Source organism: Rhinolophus hipposideros, assembly GCF_964194185.1.
Source record: "Rhinolophus hipposideros genome assembly, chromosome: 2".
Taxonomy (NCBI): domain Eukaryota; kingdom Metazoa; phylum Chordata; class Mammalia; order Chiroptera; family Rhinolophidae; genus Rhinolophus; species Rhinolophus hipposideros.
The window spans coordinates 30,796,500-30,817,770 of record NC_138048.1 but is presented as its reverse complement, the minus strand read 5'-3'; the positions used below and the strand labels follow the sequence as shown (position 1 = coordinate 30,817,770).

At 35.8% G+C, this 21,271-nt stretch overlaps 1 protein-coding gene across 1 annotated transcript in view; it reads left to right on the top strand.

Annotated features, from left to right (window-relative positions):
• ABI3BP (ABI family member 3 binding protein) overlaps window positions 1–21,271 on the top strand; it is a 244,157-nt gene that overhangs the window by 149,697 nt on the left and 73,189 nt on the right. The window contains exons 25-41 of the mRNA XM_081073688.1: window positions 1,933–1,992; window positions 2,819–2,926; window positions 4,321–4,353; window positions 5,136–5,216; window positions 6,624–6,683; window positions 6,945–7,028; window positions 8,211–8,270; window positions 10,355–10,420; window positions 11,248–11,331; window positions 12,611–12,670; window positions 13,463–13,546; window positions 14,237–14,296; window positions 15,075–15,158; window positions 16,563–16,619; window positions 17,587–17,643; window positions 18,305–18,388; window positions 19,003–19,062. Coding sequence (XP_080929814.1) covers window positions 1,933–1,992; window positions 2,819–2,926; window positions 4,321–4,353; window positions 5,136–5,216; window positions 6,624–6,683; window positions 6,945–7,028; window positions 8,211–8,270; window positions 10,355–10,420; window positions 11,248–11,331; window positions 12,611–12,670; window positions 13,463–13,546; window positions 14,237–14,296; window positions 15,075–15,158; window positions 16,563–16,619; window positions 17,587–17,643; window positions 18,305–18,388; window positions 19,003–19,062 — 1,182 coding nt within the window. The remainder of the gene's footprint in view (window positions 1–1,932; window positions 1,993–2,818; window positions 2,927–4,320; window positions 4,354–5,135; window positions 5,217–6,623; window positions 6,684–6,944; window positions 7,029–8,210; window positions 8,271–10,354; window positions 10,421–11,247; window positions 11,332–12,610; window positions 12,671–13,462; window positions 13,547–14,236; window positions 14,297–15,074; window positions 15,159–16,562; window positions 16,620–17,586; window positions 17,644–18,304; window positions 18,389–19,002; window positions 19,063–21,271) is intronic.

Genomic DNA, 21,271 nt, shown 5'->3' with positions numbered 1-21,271 from the left:
TACTCATGTAGCTTTATTATAGTTCTCATTCGTTTTGCTCAAAGACACATTTTGAGCATTTCCTAAAGATTTTTCCTTCTGGAAAAATAAGTAGAAATGGACATATTTCCCACTCTTTCCATACCCCAGGAGTTAATTTTGTTGTACGAGTATATTCACTGAATTTATATAATAGCTTTATTCAAGAATAAGTATTCTTAATTCTGACAGTTACAGCCATGACCATTATGCTAATTTTCATACCTTTTTCTTTAGCATCAAAACCACCCAAAAGACTTAAAACCACCCATAGACTAAATGCACCTCAAATCCAGCCTGGTACTCACTACTTTCAGTCCCTTGATCTATGACTAGGAAACCATGTGTAAGTAACATTAATCTTGACATTCACAGCTCTGCTGTGACACTAATTATAGCACCTATTTTTCTTCAGATTCAAAACCACCAAAACAATTATTTCCTAAACCCCAGTAAAACCAGATATGCCACCAACTAAATCCGGTAAACATAATTTCCAGTGCTTTAGTTTAAGAATTTTTTTTCGAAATTGTTATAATTTGTTATATCATATAAAGCACAGAAATCCAATTACCATGATTTTGTTCATTGTCTTCTCAAAGTAGTCACACTGATGTTTTAAGTGTTGAATGAACAAATCAAGGTGTGGAAAATTAGTAAATTTTACATGTGCTAGTCTGACAGATTTCATTTTCTTAAAGATTTTTTAGGCTTTGTTTTCTGAATTAGGGTTTATAATGAATAGAAGCCTGGTTTTTCTCTACCTGGAACATTTTTTTAAATGATTTTAGCTGCCACCACTCGGCAGCACTCAGGGGCTAACATTGTTCTTTATAAGCACACAATCAAAGATTAACATCCTCTAAAATACCTTATTGGCATCAAACTGTAACTATTTACTGAGTGATTTCCTACCAAATAAGACGATATTTACATAACAGTTCTGAAAATTTAACTATGCAACTGAAATTTTCTCCAAAGCTTCCAGTTACTATAAAGTTCTAATTTACTAAGAGAGCACCTTTGATGATAAATAAGCCTATCAAGAAGGAAATTTATATCAATTCAGAATAAACTAGGTTCTGTATCCTGTGAAGCTCCTAAAAGCATCAGTGAGCTCCTAAAAGTTTAGACTTCCTTGTTTTTATTATTTATATCTGTTTATTTTTTATGGTGCTGTCTTTGAGCCCATTGTATTTGAGACTGAAGCTCCCTCCATAACATAGGCAATGATGGATGTCTTCCTTCTTGATTAATGTTTCTCTGTTTGCTTCTCCCATCGCACCACCAGCATTCCTCAAAACAAATAGTAATGATGGAAAAAGCTTTTCAAATACTAACAAAGCTTTCATAATAATTTTTCAGACTAATTTATTTATTTATTATTTATTTATTATTTATTTATTTTTTTAATTTTTTATTGGGGAACAGTGTTTTTTTCCAGGGCCCATCAGCTCCAAGTCATTGTCTTTCAATCTAGTTATGCAGGGCGCAGCTCAGCTCCAAGTTCAGTTGCCGTTTTCAGTCTCAGTTGCAGGGGGCACAGCCCACTATCCCATGCCAGGAATTGAAGTGGCAACCGTGTTGTTGGGAGCCTGCGCTCTAACCAACTGAGCCATCTGGCCGCCCCAGAGTAATTTAAAATACATATCAGATAGCTAAGAAAATTTTTTGGAGCCAAGCTTCCAATATAGTTGAAATCAGATAATTCAACACAGGACAAAAAGCTTTTCATTGGCCCCATAGGGATATGGAGTGCAAAGGGTATGGCTATTTTGTGAGATAAATGGATACTAGAGTGCAGTTATTACAGAACAAATACTATTTTTCTAGAGTTCAAAAGTGATTTTTAAACATTTTCAAGATAGTGTTTTCTTTTCCTATGTTTCTGCTTATTGTATTACTTTTGGTCAGTTCCTGCCACAGATATTGAACCTGTAATTCTGAGAACTGAGGCTCCCCCGGCAACATTAGGTAATGACCTTTTATGTCTTTAAACAAGTGCGTTTTCTGCTCATTGTCCAGTCTACTCCATTACTATCTTGGTCAAAGGCTTTTCTCTTTCCTAAGTTTCTCATCATCCTCTCATCACTTAACTAAATTCTTCACTTTGAATGTATTGAAGATGTCTAAAACAATTTAGTTGGTTATAATATAAGCCTACTTGCAGCTAGTGTAGAGCGTCTATCTCCCATATTATCCAGCTTTCTTGATGCTTTACAGAGCCTGTGCTTCTGCTCCGTGCTGTGGGGTAAAACTGAATTTCAAATATAATTAGGAGCGTCTGCCCCATAACCATCATTTACAATTCTCTGGACATCAATAGAAAGTCACTTTGAGATATGCAGGGTATTTTTATTGTCTACCAAGGATTTTAAGAAATGAACCGTGCTTATCCTAATAATGTTTAGTGGAATGTATGCCTAAGTGAAGTAATTTCTAAGTACAGTCTCCCCAAAGCAGGCGAACTTGGGTCCATCTGTAATGTGACATGGACATGATGTGCTTCTGACTTCCCTTGGGTCAGAATCATCTTTGAAACTCTGACACCATCAATATTAATAATAATGTTTTTCAGATTATTCAAATAATGTTATATAGGCTTTCTCAAAGAACTGTCATTACACCCCCCAAAAAATGTTTTTTGCGTATAGATGACAAAAGTTCAAATAGAAGAGATAAATTTCTCAAGACTCAAGAAAATCTAGCAAAATTTTAGAAAACGTAGAGCCAAGTGTAATCCTTTTTTTTTTTAGTTTCTGGAGTCATAAGATGGCATTAACCAGTTTCCTTTCTTCAGCTTCAAAAACATCACAGCGACCAAGAACACGTCGTCCACGTCCCAAACGTCCAAAACATCCCAAACATAAATCCACGCCAAGCCCCGAAGCACCTCAGACCGAACTAGGTAAATATGGGGTGCCTGTGGAACCCTGTCGGATGTGATACTGGGGTGGCAATTTAACTTGCCACCTAATAACCCCTGTGACCCTTGAGGGTGAAGACACAAGTCACAAATGCTCTAATCAATACCTGTGACTTCCTCACGCAGCTTAGTATCTTCTTGGTACCTGTCTTTTTATTTCCTTCTCTGACCATTGAATTACGTTTTTCTCTTTGATTCTGGCTCAGCAGAACCTTATCTAGTTGAATAATCTAACTAGCATATTTAGATCATTTAGTCACACATTTTATTAAGTGCCACATTAGTATCTGTGAGGAATAGTTTAGAAATAACAAATGACTTAGCCTGATTGAAGAAGGGAGCTGTTCCTGTGTGAAACTATTCATAAATAGGTATAAAGAAATATGGGCCAAAGCAACATATTTGTTGAGTTTTGCCTACTGTCAGACACATAGTTAATTCTTAGAGAAATAAAAGATCAATGGGCTGATATGTATAATGTGAACTTTGAAATTTGTAGTTTGTAGATTTGTTGGAGAGATGGGCAGGAATTGCATAAACAGAGGCAGGAAGGTGCCATATGTATTGGTGGTGGCAGAAGGATAAAGATTAGAAGTGCAACCTGATTGTAAGAAAGGAGAAAAGCAGTGTTCATTTAGCTGGAGTTCAAAATTTTCAGTCAGCTATGTTACTATTAGATGGGTCCATGAAGATGAATTTCAATGCCTGACTTCAGTGATTGGATTTGAGCAAATTGACTAGAGCATAGCTTCCTATCCTCCCAGCATCAGGCCTTCTTTGTCCTGATAACAACAGCAACAAAAAATGCACTGACAAGTTTCTCAGATTAAAGAACCCTCTGTATCTTGCTGTTTTATAAGCCTTTGTTTGGACAAAGCTCTTGGTCTTTTACCAAAGTGGACTCTCAACAAATAAGAGCATTGTCAATTTTGGTTATTCATGACGATATCTCCTTAAGTATTTCAACTATTACATCTATCATAAACTAGGGCTTTGTTTTCCAACATATAGCATTATAAACTATATTTTTCTCATATATAGTTTCTTTCACATTCTTTTCTCATAATTGTCAGCCATAATGTTGTTAGACAGATGCTTAAAGATTTTTCTAAGCAAGATTTTCTATTGTGTTATCAGATTAATACAAAAACAAGCAAAACTTACTGCTAGCCATGTGGAAATACTAAGGATATAACCATTTCATGAGAACAAATGTCTTTGTACTATCACCTCAGAACTTTAAAAATTTTGCTTTTTGGCTGTAGAATCAATGCTAAAAATGAACTGGTAAAGTTCATTTTTAGGATAGTGTGGTGACTTTTCAAATGTGTTTAACATTTCTCGTTTTAATTACTTTTGATCATTTCTTGCTACAGACGTTGAACCTATTACTCCTGGGACATCTTTAGGTAATGATTCTTTATGTCCTTCAGAAAGTGCTTTTTTTTATTCATTGTCAACTTATCTATGGTGCTATGTAGATGATGATGTCATAATTTGTTATCCTATTACAGTATTCATCTGAAAATATAAAAGGCTTTCTTTCTAATACAAATATGTCTGGACTTAATTCAAGAATCTGTTCCATATCCCACCTTGAAATTGCATCACCTTGAGCTGAGTCCCTGTTTAAACAGTGTTGTTTGTTAGAGCTGAGGTCCAAATTTGATTATATATCCCTTACTTAGACCACCAATACCATATCAATTATGAGACCATGAAGTTTCATTAAGCATCTCACTTTCTATATTTCAAGTTCTACATAACTTTTTTACTTTGTTGATGTTTCAGCGAATTTTGTATACTGTATTTTAGGAAATAACCAAGTGGAAAATTTGCTCAAGCCTAGTCGTTTTAAATTGTAAGTGCATACTATAGGGTGGTTTGAACTTCCCTCACATCATCATTGTTTAGCAGTGATTTGTAACCAGTTTCGGATTAGGGACACTTTCAAGAAATCCATAGTTTCCCATCTTCGTTTCTTCAACATAGTTTTAATCTCTAGAGAACTCTTAATTATCAAGAAAACATATTAATATACTAAGGGAGAAAATGTCAAACAAAAGTAACAAAGTTCTCACCACTCAAAGAAACTCTGACAAGTGTTAGAAAAAGTAGAGCCATGTTATATCATCCCATTCAGTTTATGGAGCCATCAACACTATATTAATACTAAATTTTCTTCCTTCAGCTCCAACAACAAAGAGACCTCGTCGTCTACATCCCAAATCTAAAACCACACTCCATCCGGAAGTACCTCAGACCACACTGGGTAAATACGCAGTTTCTGGCTTAAGGAATCCAAGCAGTCTACCCCAGTTGAGACCCTAAATTTTATGCAATAAATGGTATAATACATGCCCTGTATATCGCTTAAGAGTAAAAGCTACCCTGTTCCCCTGAAAATAAGACCTAGCTGGACAATTAGCTCTAATGCGTCTTTTGGAGCAAAAATTAATATAAGAACCGGCATTATTATATTATATTTTATATCATATCATATCATATCATATATCATATTATATTATATTATTATATTATACCGGGTCTTATTTTACTATAAGAAATAAGTGTATTTTACTTACAGTAAAATAAGACCCAGTCTTATATTAACTTCAAAAGATGTATTAGAGCCGATTGTCTGGCTAGGTCTTATTTTTAGGGAAACATGGTACTATTTAGGAGAACATGAGATGTCTGAGTATCTCATGCTGCTTGTGTGGGAATCTTCTTCATCAATGATCATTTCATTTACTTATTATTTGATTCCATTCATGTCTTAAAGATAAAGCTTACTCAGTATTGAGCCTACAGAATCAATTTAAATCGGCTACTTTTATTAATCCCTTCTGAATCTCCATAACCACATTAGCAGCTGTGAGATACATCAGAAGTAGGAAGTATGTGTTATTTCCCAATTGGATTGTACTATAGTTGTAAACTGTCCCTGCATAAACAAATAGAAAACAAAATACAGAAGCATGTTTATATGAATGTAAAATAAGTTCTCAAATGGTACAAATGATATATGCCAGGAGTATGGTAAATATTTGGAGCAGGAAAACATCCAGGATAATTCAAAAGAAATCAATACAGAATTTGGATGAGTGGAGAGATGAGGGAACCAAAGGCTGACAAACAGGGAATGTGTTGAAGCTGGCATCCCAGACAGAGGATGGCTTGTTGATGCTCTCTTGTTAACTGGGTTCACAGGATGAATTAAAAGGGAGTCTGGGATGTCTACTCAGGAGCTTAAATTTGCTCCAGTGATTCTTTTCTGCACCAGCACATCCTTTCTCTTCTCTTAGAACTGAAGATGCCTAGTCTGATATGATACTGCAAACTGAGAGGTTGTTCCTCACCTTACTGTATTAACTGTCCCTGTTTTCACTAAGGACATAGTCTCTTAGTGAGTTTAGTCTCAGCTTCCTTTGGCTTTCTATTGTGTGTGTGGTAGGTAGACCCTAGGGTGTCCCCCTACTCCCCATCCCCCTCCGTCTCCCACCCCTATAATTCCTGCCTTTTGGTGTTAAAGCCTTTGTGTAATCCATCTTTTCCCTCCCCTTCTCCCCTCTTCCTTAGAAGCATTAGAAACCTTATTTTTACTGACAGGATGAATTTTCTGGCATTTCATGCATTCACAAAAATCTCTTTGGTTTCTTTTATTACTTTTGATCAGTTCCTGCCACAGTCTTTGAACCAGTTATTCTTAGAACCGAGGCTCCAGGGAAGACACTAGGTAATGACACATTATGTTCATCAGCATCTGCTTTTTCTGCCCATTTCAAACCCATTTCATCACCGTCATAACCACAGCTTCTCCACTTCATGGGTCTTCTGTGTCATCCTCTGTTGTCATTCAATTACTTCTTAATATGTTATTGAAGAATATTAAAACAACTCATTCATTTTTTAAGAGAGCCAAGTATAACCAGTATAATCCTCTCCACAGTTTCTGAAACTAAAAACACTCTATTAACCAGAGGTTTTCTTCCTTTAGCTCCCAAAGTGCCTGAACGAACTCGTCGTCCACGTCCCAAACCTAAAACCACACCAAGTCCTGAAGCACCTCAGACTGAACTGGGTAAATGTGTAGAGCCTGGATAAGGAATCCTGGCAGCCCAACACAGTGGGGTCCACAGAAAGTGAAGGGACAAGTCAGTGTCAGTGGCTGCTTGCACTCCAGAGTAGGCATGAAAACATGGTTGGAGATATCTTAGGTGGTAGCCAAATTCCTTATACTTTGCAAATTGGAATCTTCTCCCTAAATATCAGTTTAATTGACTTCTTATTTGATTCTACTCATCCTTTAAATATTGACTGTGTATGGTGGACTGGAACAACTGCAGAACAAACGTATATTTGGGCAAATAGGAAATTATTTCTTGGAAACTATAAAAGTTGTGTAAGTCATAGTACGGATCTAGGGCTGGAGTGCGGAAACATTTTCTATATAGTAAATACTTAGGGACTTTGTGGCCCATATAGTTTCTGTTGTATATTTTTCTCTTTTTATCCTTCTCTTTTTTTACATCCACTTAAAATAGAAAAGAAAGATCATTCTTGGCTTTCATGGGCTATTTGCAAACAAGCCATGGACATGATTTGGCCTACGGACCATAGTTTGTGGAGGAAAAGAGGTAGAGAAGTACAGAAAGGAAGGATATGTGTGGAGGCCAGTCAGACAAGAAAAAGGCTTCTGTGACCAATGGATGCTGCCAGGCTTCTAAGTGTCGAACAGAGTATTTCATTGAGGTTGCTGCATCTAATTGGGCCCATAGTTCACCAGTTCAAAGGGATTTTGAATGTCGAACTTAGAGATTTGGATTTCATGTAAGAATCATCAGTATCCATATATGGTCAGGCGTCCCCTGAGCACTGGACAGAGTGATACCCTGCTGTACCTCAGATTGAATCAGACTGAATCTTACTTATTTTGCTCTCTTAAGTATCCCTGTGGTGAGTTTTTAGCAAGATGTGTATGGTCTACTTTGGTACATTACTTAGACTAGGATCTCCAAAGGATGAGAAACTTCAGGGGAAATTCACAGGGATAGTTATCTGAGTACAAAGATAGTCACTACCAAGTGATAAATTGGTACCCGAGTGCAAAGATACCATATCCCTCAGCTCAGAGGTTTAGTAGTGTTTGTTTTATACTCTAGGCACATTATTACTTTTATACAACCTTTTCTGAAGTGAATGTTCTGAAATTATATAAGTATTTAACATTTCATCTTTTTTTTTTATTGTTATATTTGGTCAGTTCCTGCTATAGTCCTTCAACCAGTTACTCCTATAAAAGAGGCTGCGGGGACCATATTTGGTAAAGTCCCTTTCTGACCTTCAGCAAGTGCTGTTTTTGCTCACCGTCAAACCCATTCTACTCTATCAACATTCAATTACATTCTTCACCTTATGAATTGAATATGCATGCAACAAGTTACCTCTTGTTCCTAAGAGAGCCATGCCTAAATCTAGTTTGGGATAGTTTGCTGTCCTATAACTTATATTAAAATTTTTTCATGCCAACTCATCTTTTTGGATTAACCAGAGTTCTCTGTGTAGGTAAATTTCATGTTTCTATGCAAGTGCTTGATCTATGCTAACCAGGCTCTAATGGGGGGGGGAGGTCTTTATACATTCTTTGTACATCCAACTGTTTTTAATCTGCCTGTTTTTTGTTGTTGTTTTGTTAACATTTGGGTAATATGATTTTAGTGTATTGTGTAACAGATAATGTGAATCAGGCCAATAAGTTTAAATAACAAGTCCCATCCTTAAGATTAATTTGACTTCCCTTTACTCACCACTTCTATTTAGAAATGACTCTTAACCTTTTTAATGCAGTCAGGGAACTCTAGGATAATGTGATAAAAATACCAATCTTGACTCTCTGAATTCATAACTCCATTTTTATGTCAATTGTGTCCCCCTCAAATATATTCAATAACAAAAGATACAGTAGCATAGTAGGGGCTAATTTTTCACACTAGAAAGATACATTTCCTGAAACTCAAGAAAATCTATCAAGCTTTGGAAAACTTAAAGAAGATATTTTTTAACCCTATAATTTTCAGAGCCATAAACTTCGAAGTAACTAAAAGTTATCTTTTTCCACCTCCAAAAACATCCCAATGGACATATCATTCACAAAACAAACGTAAAACCATTCCATGACCAGATGCAGTTGATACTACACCAGATAGTGTCCTTGGTTTAAGGAGCCTGGGAACCTGTCATTGGTTGAGAATGTGAACCGACATATTCCCTAGTGAGGCAATCATGAGGAGTCCTTCTCCCTTCAGGGTTGGCAAGGAGGTCATGTTTGGAAGAGGCATATTCTTTGTTCTGACTCTGAGTAGTAGGAAACAAGTTTACTTTTCAGTCTGCAGACTAGTTGAGCACAAAAACTTTTCCTGCATGAAAAATCTAGAGAATGAGAATTTTGCAAATTCAGGATTTCTCTTGGGTACATAAATATTAAGTGTTAGACTCATTATATAAGGTCTTAAAGAAGTAAAAAATATATATTTGGGCTTTAGTAGAGCAGGGACGAAGTCTGAGCCTTGACATCACATGAGAATTTACACAGGTGGAGAGGTAAGAGAGAACAAAGATGAAAAATAAGATATGTGTAAAGTAACCAGAGGAGGCAGAGCCTGCTTCTTCTAAGTGTCAGTCAAAACATTTGTATTGGTGATTCTGCATTTGGATATCACCATGGGAAGTTAAGGAGGCTGATATTGTTCTCATGAGCATTAGGAATCTCTTCCTTCCATACTGGATAAAGTTTTCCATCTACTGATAGTTGACAGGAGCTAAACAGAGACCAAAAGTAATGACTGTGTTATGAGATGAAAAAGTCCCTAACTACAGTTTGGCCAAATCTGGACAAAACAATTGAATTCCCTTTCTATTGGTTTACTAGAGCAGCCATGATAATCTAGCACTGACTGGGTGGCTTTAACAACACAGTCTCTTTCTTACAACTCTGCAGGCTGGCAGCCTAAGACCAAGGTGCCAGCAGGCTTAATTGCTCCTGAGGACTTTCTCCTTGGCTTGCAGATGGCTGCCGTCTTGCTCTGTCCTCACATAGCATTTCTCTGCACAAGCGTCCCTCCTCTCCTCCCTCTTCTTATAAGGGTGGGTTAGGGCCCCAGGCTTACCACCACTTTTAATCTTAATTGACTCTTCCAATCTTAACATTGGAAGTTAGGGCTTCAACATGAGATCTAGGGAGATACAACTCAGTGCAGAACTCCCTTCATACAAAAATTTTAAAAAAAGAAAAATTATTCCAGAGGCCATAGTACACTGGCAAGATTCATTTTGAATTGAATGTTATAGCTCATGATACTTTAAAAAAACAAAAGCACTTTTATTTTATTACTTCGGTTCCTATTACAGACCTTGAACGTGTTACAGACCTTGAACCTGTTACTTTTACAACTGAGACCTCTGGGACGACATTAGGTAATGACTCTGTGCCATTCGCCGAGTACTTTTGCTGCTTATTGTATAGTCCATTCAGTCTACATTCCCTTAACATGGCTTTTTTTTTTTTATGAGACAGCCACTATTATCATCCATTGCTATTCGATCACTTCCTTCATCTAGGAGTACTGACGCCTCTTAAAAACAAGTGTCCAGTTGTTTTTAAGAGAGCAGGCATGAGCTTAGTTCAAAACGTTTACTTGTCTGGTGCATTTGACATTGTCGCATTATCTTGTGCTTCGTTGACCAGTGTTCTGTGTTTAAGCTGAGTTTAAAACAAATTGGGATCTATTTCTTATCTAGGCTGACCTACAATAATAGCTGCTCTTACTTTCCTTTGCACATCTAAGTTTCTAGATTTTTAAAAAACTATTTGCATGTTATGTTGTTTCTTTGTTGGTGCTTTAAATAGTGACGTGTTTTGTTACTATTTGAAAATAAGGGATTACCCAAATCGGAAAATGTAAATTACTGGATCTTCCTTGGTATGACTAACTTCCTTACCCCTTGCACCACAGTTGAGTACTACTTCCCAATCATTTTTCCCAGTGAGAAAGTTCTATGAGTATCTGATTACAAGTGCTGCTCTTCATTACTTGAATGAGTGACTTCACTATATATATGAGTTTGCCCCCATAGTACCCTCAATGCTAAAAAGAAGACACATTGGCATAAAATGAGTAAAAATTGTAAACTACTAACAATTTCCTGGAACTTTAGGAAATCTAACAGGTTTTAGAAAAACCTTTCCTTAGTATCAAGAGCCATAAGACCTAGAGTAACACCAGGCTTTTTTTTTTCTTCAGCTCCCAAAGCATCAAAAAGACCCCGTCGTCCACGTCCCAGACCTAAAACCACACCAAGCCCTCAAGTACCTCAGACCAAACTGGGTAAATGTGTGATTCCTTGGTGTAAGGATGAGCGCTAGTATTCTCGTGGGGACCCAAACAGTCCAAGCTCTTATTTTCTCTAAATGTGACATCAGGAGGCATAGTCTGTCTTCTTGCCCAGGTGACAAGGAGAATATGAGTATGTGAGATACAGTGGGTGTCCGAATACCTTATTATTTCTTTGTGAGAGTCTTCTTTGATATGCATTTATATTTCTTACTATTAAATTCCATTCAATTCGTAAAGCTTTTTTAGCAGAGCCAACATATTTAGTTCAATAAATAAATTGTAAGTCCCTTGCATATTCCTGGACCAATATTGGCAACCATGAACGATATGTCAGCTGCAAGAGACCTGTTTATTTCTAAAACAGTAAAGTTGAGTACATGTTTGCATGATGCAAACAGTAAATACTGACTTTGCAAAGGAAAAGATCAACGTGGGTTAGACTTGGACCTTGGACCCACTATAGGGTTTGAATGAGTGGAGGGAAAAGTAAACCAACAGAACTGGACATGTGAGTGGGTGAGGGTGGGTCAGCCATAAAGACAGTCCAGTCTGCAAAACAGACTGTCCTACATCTAGATAATCAAAAAATGGCTATTGATGATGCTGCATTTGGAAGGGTCCATGTGGACAGTTAAAAGAGGACCTGACTCAGGAGCATAGGTCTGATCACCTGTCTTTCTACTTTTTCTGGGCTTAGGCCAGACATATGCTCAACTGAGTATTACAGACTGAGTGACTATCTTTACCCTGCTCTCTTACGTGCCGTGGTTTGGACAGAGAACTTGGACTCGTTCCATACTTGACTTCTTGGCAAGATCAACATAGTCTACTTCAGTGATTTATTTTCATATCTATTTCAAACTTAAAACCGTCTATTTAACCATGTTGACCTAAACATAGCAGTACTCATTTTCAGCTTCTATAGAAGTACAGGTTGATCAGATTTTTTATAGACAATTTGTTTTCTAAGTGTGCATTTGGTAAATGCATAAAAACATTTTCCAGAGCAGAGTTTTCTGTATCAGCTAGAATCTATTAGTTAAAACGGAGGACAACTTCATGTTGATTTCTTTACGATACTCAATATAGTTCAAAGGCTAAGTCTAAGACTGACTCTGCCTGTAGTTTGGCCAGGTCTTCAAAGAACAATCATCTACTCTTTTTCTTGTATCTAAAGAAGGATTGTTATACAAGTAAGATTGTTTGGACCTAAATGTTTTAACTTTTTGTATATTTTAAAATCTCTTTGGTTTCTGTATTTTTTGGTCAGTTTCTCCTACAGTCCTCGAACCTGTCACTCTTAGACCAGAGACCCCAGGAACAACATTAGGTAATGATACACTGTGTTTTCAACAAGGCTTGAGTTTCATCTTGCTTCATGTGGCATATTATCATTCTTTGTAGCCATTCACTTATATTTTTCTTAAAATTATCAAAACTGTTAAAACAAATTACCTGCTGTTTTTAATAGAATTAGTCAGGCCTGAACCTACTTTAGAACATTTATTTGCCATGTAACCTATTTGAAATTGTGTCATGTCATTCTTTGTTTTATTTAATCAGTGTTTGTAAGAAACCTGGTTTTAAAACATATCATGGGTCGCTACCTCTTATCTAGACAAATAAAACCATTAACAGCTATCAAAGAGTCAAAAGGATCCATTTGTTGCAATCTATATTTCTATTTTTTTTAATTTGCATAGTATTTAGTTGTTTTGTTTCTATTTAGGTAATACTGTGTTCTTATTTTAATCGTTTTATAGAAAATGTGCCAAAAATTGAAAGATTAAATTATAAAACTCATATTTGGTATTACTGACCTTAATTATCCATTAAAATTTAGCTATGGTTCTTAACCATTTTTGTTACTTAATCAAGCCTCCCTATGAGACTTCGATTATAATTATTAATCTTTATTTCTTTAATTAAAAAGTGATTTTTGTTTTCAAAGAATCTTCTATGATAAAAGAAGACATGAAAGGAGTACATTTGACAAAAATCTCAAACTAGAAAGGCAAATATTTAACAAGTTGTAAAAAATCTAGTCATGTTTTCACCTTCAGTAGCTTCTAGAACCAGCGATAATGCAGTTACATAGTAACCCAAGAATTTCTTCCTTTAGCTTCCAAACCATCACAACGGACGGTTCGTCCACATCTCAGACCAAAACCCACTCCACGCCCTGAAACACCTGAGTCCAAACCAGGTAAACGTGTTCCTGGTTTAGAATCTCAGCAGCCTAATCCAGCAGGGTCTCAAGAGTAATATTTGGAGTAGGGAAAGATAAAGAGTGGGGCCTTGAAATCACCACAGAAAAAATGGGGAGGGATAAAATCAGATTGAGTGGATAAAAATAGAGACTAACCAGAGGAAAAAGTTCAACTGCAATACTAGCATAGAGAATGTCTGACTTCAAGGAGATTAGTCAGAGATTTTCTGGGTCTATATCAGTCCATGGACTCCTGTGGTGGCAATGCTTAGGCACCTCACGGAGCAGTTGAGATTTGATCCATTAGACATCAGCAAGCTCTTTGCACATGAAGGAATGCTCTTTCTTTGGCTAAAATGGAAGTATACCCTATCTGATTCAGCATACTGAGGCCTCGGTCTCTTTCCAAAGATAAGTTCTTAGCAATAACCACACATCCCACTTTGACTTACTAGTTAGAATCAGATAATCAAAGATGGAGGAATAAGGAAATAAGTACCTGATTTAGGTAGGGCCAAATTTTAGGAAATCAACTGTTTACTTTTCTAGTGTAATAGTTTTCAAAAGTTTCTATATAGTTCTTGAAACTATATTGTACTAATAGTAAGATTCATTTTGAAGTAAATGTTTAAGTTTTTTCTTTCATTTAAAACAATCATTTGGTTTATTTTTAATACTTTTGGTCAGTTCCTACTGCAGATTGTGAACCTGTTACATTCATAACCGAGGCTTGGGTGACAACACAAGGTAATAAGAAATTGTGATCCTCTATAAGTGCTTGTCTTTCTCATTGTTAAACTCATTCCATCGACCAAAACTACAGGTTCTTTTGTTTCATAAGGCTACATTACCATCCTCTGTTGTCACTCCATTATTTTCTTCATCCTAAAATTATTAAAGATTCTGACTCTTAAAACAAGCTACCCCTTGTTTTTAAGAGAGCAATGCATGAACCTAATTTACGTCATCTGTTACACATGTAATCATCTGACATTGTTTTTTTCATCTTGTATGTTTTTTAGCCAATGTTTTGTTAAAGCGGGATTTAAAAGGCAATTCCCTTGACTCTAATGATTATTACGGTGTCAGAGACTGTCTTTGTGGATCTAAAGGTCTACTTTTTTTTAATTATCTATGTGATATTTTTTTTCTTTGATTGACATTTTAGTTAATAATGTGGTCTAATTTTAGTCAGCTGTCAACAAGTTTGTATGTGCCTCTAACCACCTCCATAATATTTTAGCAGTTATTCTTACCCTTGTTCAATAGATGAGTCCTATGAATGATCCTTCACTTCTTAAATTAATTATTTTATATATGACTCATCCCCAATGAAATTTCAATTGTAAAGAAAGACATACTATTATAATAAGGGTAAAAGTTTACAAATTAAAAAGTTGAAATGACACATTTCCTAAAATAAAAGGAAATCTAGTAAGTTTTAGAAAATCTAGAGATACATGTCATATTATCCATAGCTTCTGAACTACAGACTATGTAGTAACTGAAGATTTTCTTTCTTCAGCTCCCAAAACATCAAAACGGACCCGTCGTCCACGTCCCAAACCTAAAACCACACCAACTACAGAGGCACCTCAAACCAAACTGGGTAAATGTGGGTTTCTGGTTAAGAGACTGAGTCCTGGCAGATTTTCAGACTCCGGGATTGGTGCTCATGATGGGAGCCTGTGTGAGCGCTCTGTGTGGGTGAAGGCACTAGATGATGTGGGGCTCTTTCCACTGTTGGATTAGCAAAGGAAGTCATGGTCGGGGGAGATCAGTGTGGCAGCTGAATTCCTTATGCTTTCTGCATAAAGATCTTCTTTTTTAATATGCATTTTAGTTATGTTTTCTTATTCCATTATGTGTTTTCTTATTCCATTTTGTTCTTCTCTTAAGGACAAAATGTCTTAAATAGGACCAAGCCCTTTTAATTCAAGAAACAAGCATTAAGTGCTTTCCATGCCACTATAGCCACATAAACAGCTGTGAGACTATCACAAAAATAGGCAGTTTGTTTTCACTTCTCAGTCTGTAGTATACTCAAAGTCAAAACCTGCCCGCATATGAAACATTCAAAGATTGAAGCAAAGTTGTGTGTCTGTGCAAATTGAGCTTGTTTTTTGCAGGGCTATAAACATCTATGAGCTTAGAGAGAGATAAGTTTGTTATGGATGGGAATAAGGAGTTGGAAAGAAGTTGGGTCTTAAAATCATGGAAATAAACAAAGGCAGAAAGAAAGGGGATCTAGAAGCCAACCAGAGGGCACGTGCTTCTGGAACAAGGGAAGTCCTGCTTCTAAGTGGTGATGACGGTGCTGTTTGGAAGGGTCCATAAGAGCAATTAAAGTCCTTCGATGTATGACTCAGCAGTTTGGATCTGACCCTAGGAGCATCAGGGGTCTCACCTATGTAGGATAGCACATTCTTGCGATCACAGAACTGCTATACTGGGCCCCACATGGGGCAGATGTTCTTTATCCCGATCTGTTGAGTGCCTTTGCCTTAAACATGGTTCGCTTTGGTTTATTATTGGCTATGTCTCCTTTCAAACATAAAAGCTATTTTTGTATCCATGCTTATTTAGACATGCTATTTTCTTAAAACTTCCACAAAGAAGCCAACAATTGCCAGAACAGTTCCATAAGTATATATATATATATATATATATATATATATATATATATATACACATATACATATATATATATATATATATATTTGGTAAAATGTTGAAATATGTTTCCTACAGCAGTTTTCTATTAATACTTGGGATGAGGTACTTCAACACCCAGGAGAATCTCGTTTTGCCTTCATTGAGATACCCGTTGTGTAGGCTGTGACTGTCTCATAAAAGAACATTTACCTGGCTATAGGGTGACCAAATCTTTAAATAACAGTATTTAATTTCAAAAAAAAAAGTAAATTGTTGTACACCTATTGAAGCAATAGTGTACTGGTAAGATTTAATTTGCTGGCTTTTCACACATGTTTATTTCATTGCTTTTGATCAGTTCCTACAACAGATCTTGAGCCTGGAACTCCTAGAACTGAAGTTCCAAAAATCGTGGGTAATGAGAATGTGTGTCCTTCCAATAGTGCTTTTCCTACCCATTGTTGTAGCTACAGATTCTCCTGTCTCTTAAAACTATTTCAACATCCTCTGTTGTCATTCCATTACAATATTTATCTTGATATTATGCTAAGCTCTATGTCAAGTTATCTGTTGAATTTAGAGAGAACTGAGCATAAACTAATTTCAGGGCATCAAATGCCATGTAGCTGCTCAAAACTGTGTCATGTGATAATGTGCATTTGTTTAAACAGCACTGAATATTTCAAGCTTCATTTCAAACATGAATTTTTCATCTATCCCTTATTTTCACTGTTTATGTCTCATTAATTGTGGAAATACCATGTTTTCAGTGAATGATGTTTTTAGTTAATTATCAAAATTCAAAATGTCTTAAAAGTTTAAATGATAGGCTTATATGATAGGGTAGGCTGACTCTACTTTCATGACAGTGTTTAAAATAATGTTGCTTAAATTTTATTGAATCAAGGACCACTTTGAAATTTCGATGAGCACAGTTCATTCATTATGCATTGATCCTTATGCTTTCAAACATATGAACTCATTATTGTACTGTGATTATTTAAATACACAAAAATAGTAGACAATTTATCTCAACTTGTACAGAAGGACAAGTAGACTAATGAATGCTTTTTCCAGTAGAATAAGAAAAGTATTTTGTTATAAATTGTAAAAAACTTGCCCATCACAGTCTTTCATATTAGCAAGAGTCAGGTAATCAAAACATCCAGGAGAACTTCTTGTTGACATCAGTGATATTTAGCAGAGTGCAGTGCTATGTCTGTCTTATGAAATTAATTGGTATTTGGTCATCATTTGGTCAAATCTGCAAAGAATAAGTGTCTCTTTTCTCTCGGGTCTAAAGCTTAAAAATTGACTTCTGAAATTAGTCTTCAAGTGATTTTTTTAATATTTCTTTGGCTCATATTATTATTTTTGGCCAGTTCTTCCTACAGACTTTGAACCTGTCACTCTTAGAACGGAGACTCCAAAAACATTAGGTAACGGTATTCTGTGTTTCTGATCAAGTTTTCTGCTCATTGTCAACCCATTCCATCATCATTATAATCACATTGTCATCTACTCAAAGGACTGTCTCATCATCCTTTGCTGTCTTTTAACTTTTTCTTCTTCTTAAGTGTATTGAAGACTCTTAAAGAAGTTACCTGTTATTTTTAAAAACTACACATGGACTTAGATCAGAATATCTGTCTACCATGTAACCCTATTTGAAGTTTTGTCATGTACTTCTGTCTAAACAGTGTCCATATTTAAAGCTGAGTTCCAAATAGTCAGTAATGTCTATATCTTCTCTAGACCAACTAAACATAAACAAAACAATTGACATAGTACCATGGATTTCTTAGCATATTTAAATTTCTTAGTGCGAACCTAAGACTGTTTGACCTGCAGTTTGGCTATAGTCCCTACGTTTTTATGAAGTTAGAGATATACAAGACTCTTCACCCCTTGACTTAATTTTATGTGTGAGTTTTCTCTCTCAAGAATCTTCAGTGATAAAAAATATTAACAATATAAGGGAAAGAAATTTCAGTTTTAAAAAACATATACCTTAAATTTCAATGAAATGTATTTTAGAAAATCTAGAGCCTTATTTCCAAAACCACCTTCACTAGCATAATCCAAAGTTTCTTCCTTCAGCTCCTAAAACATCACAACGATCCCATCATCCACGTCCCAGACCTAAAACTACATCAAGTCCTGAAGCACCTCAGACCAAACCGGGTAAATGTGTTATTCCATAGTTTAATGATGAGCCCTAGTAGCCTGTACCAATAGGGTCTCAAAACAATGCCTCTGATGGGAAGTTCAGTCTTCAGATTCTCTAAGCATCAAGGTGTGAGGTATGGTTAGAAACTTGCTTCTTGGATGATATTCTTGGTCTCTCTTTAAAGATGTGTTTATAGCAAAATTGAGATAGTCACTCACGGTTATTTATTGCTCTATCTGTATTTAAACATGTAATCTATTTATTGTAGTTATGATTACATAAATATAGGTATTTTTCAAACTTCCAAGAAGCGCAACGTGTTGCTTTCATATATATTTCCTAAACAGACTTTCCTTAACTTCCATATTAGAATCAGAAAATCAAACACCTAGGAAAACCTCATGTGGATCATAATAAGATACATGACAGAATTCAAAAGTTGTGAATACCTTCTGCAATGAATTGTTCCTAGCTACAGGTTGACTGCGTCTTCAAAAGGAAATTATTTGCTTCCTGTCAATTCAAAATTTTAAAAAGTTGTTATTTGAAACTAATGTTTTGAAAGAAAAATTAAGACTTTCTGTGTGTTTTTAAACTGTCTCATTTTTATGTTGTTGCTTTTGGTTAGCTCCTACCACAGACTCTGAACCTGTTATTCATAGCTCTGAGGCTCCAGGAACAACGTTAGGTGATGATTTTTATGACCACATTAAATGCTTTCTTGCTCATTAAAACCTGTTCCATCACTGTCATGGCCAGCATTGCTCTTGCTTCTTTAGACTGCTGTTGTCATTCCATTTCTTATCTCATCTTATAAGTAGTCAGGATTCTTAAGTCAAGTGTTACCTTTTTTTTTATTATTAAATGTATTGGGATGACATTGGTTAGTAAAATTACATAGGTTTCAAGTGTACAATTCTATAATACATCATCTATATATTACATTGTGTGTTAACCACCTAGAGTCAGGTCTCCTTCCATCACGATATATTTGACCCACTATTTTGAAGAGGGAAACTTCTCCTACCACCCCACCTCCCCCATTACCCTCTGGTAGCCACTGTTTTCTGTGTCTATGGGTTTTGTTTCTTTGTTTGCTGCTTTCAGTTTTATATCCCACATATGAGTGAAGTCATATGGTTCTTGATTTTTTTTCTGTCTGACTTATTTCACTTCGCATGATAATCTCAAGATCCATTCATTTTACCTATTGTTTTCAATAGATGTCCCTAGATCCAGTTGAGAAAATCTATGTGGCATGAAACCCCTTTTAAAATTTCATTATGTGATTCATTGAAGATTCTGAAGTCCAAATTGCTTCCCTTCTATTTGGTATTTAGATCTATAAAACAATGACAATTAAGTACCATGAACTTTCTCTGAGCAACTTTACTCTTTATAAGATCTGTGTGATATTCTCAGTACTCTCCTCCTGTTGTAAAGAATGTAGATTCCATGTTATATTAATTTATGAAAAGAAAGTTGCTTCCTGAAAATTCCAATACTAGTGAATATAAGTTATAGGCTCCCCAACCACTAATAAACTTGACTATACTTTATTCTCCACCACAGTTTAGCAATGGTTCTTAATCTTTATATAAGTAAGAATCTCTTTGAGTATCTAATTATGTATATTAATATTTACTTCTTTAATTAATACATACATTTTGTATATTATTTTGGCCTCTAAACGACCCTCAGTGATGATAAGGGATAAATTATGTTAGTATAGTACAATTTTTCAAACTTTGGAAATAAAATAAAAAAAATCTAATAAGTTTTAGAAAACAGGTTCACGTACAACGCTATTGATAGTTTCTAGACCATAGCAACCCAAGATTTTCTTTCTTTAGTTTCAAAACTATGGAGAACAAAAACCCACTTTCCTCCCAAACTTGAACCTTCCTGAAACTTCTCTGTTGAAACCAAGAAAATCTATGGTTTCTGGTTTAAAGAATTCTTCCAGCCCATTACAGTTGGACTCCAGGAGTGACAAAGATGGGGCTTGTTAATGTGCACCTCTCACCTCTATGCCCTCTAAGAGAAAGACACAAATAGTGGTTAGCATGTTTTCAACTGCAGGGTTGACCAGAAGTCTCATGGTTTGGGGAGATCTATGTAGTAGACAAATTCATCATGCGCCCTGCGTAAAGATTCTCTCTTGTATGTATCTTGTATGTATCATATTCAATTCTCTTATCACTCCATTTCATTCATCTCTTTTTTAAAAGTGCTATTTCTTTGGTTTATGTAAATAAACATTTCCTTGCCTTCTGTATTCCCAGCACCATATTAGCAGTTGAGTGGGATTGGGTGGAGTGCTGAGTACAGGTGGACATCAAAAGTGAGGGCATGTTTTACCTTTTGGACAGATGACAATATAATTGTGTGTGTGGGGGGGGGGGGAATCTGTTCTCAAGTTTTTCTTCGATATAAGATAATTTGCTTATGCAAAAGCAACTTGTTTGAACAGAAAGAAAAATATTTAAAGGAGAGAAGGGTCTATGTGGGCTGTTAGGAAATAGTTGGGCTTTGAAATAAGTTTAGGATATGAATTAGTAGATGGAAGGAACAGCAAAAATAAAAGAAAAAGACTCGACTTCTACTAAGGGTACCTGAGAGAGTAGTCGAACTAGAATATAGAACCAAACATTCCTAGATGATACCGAGCATTTTGTTAAGACACTGTTATGAAATCAATTGTAGGAAGCTCTTAACAGCCCTTGTGAGAATTCAGGTTCAGAAACAATCAAAGAGAACCTTTTCTCAAGTAGGCTTTTGCTTTTTCTAGAAGGATGCTTAAGATCAGGGGGTCAGCAAAATTGTTTTATGTGAAGAGTTAGATAGTGAATATTTTAGACATTGCAGGCTATTCTGTCACAACTACTCAATTCTGC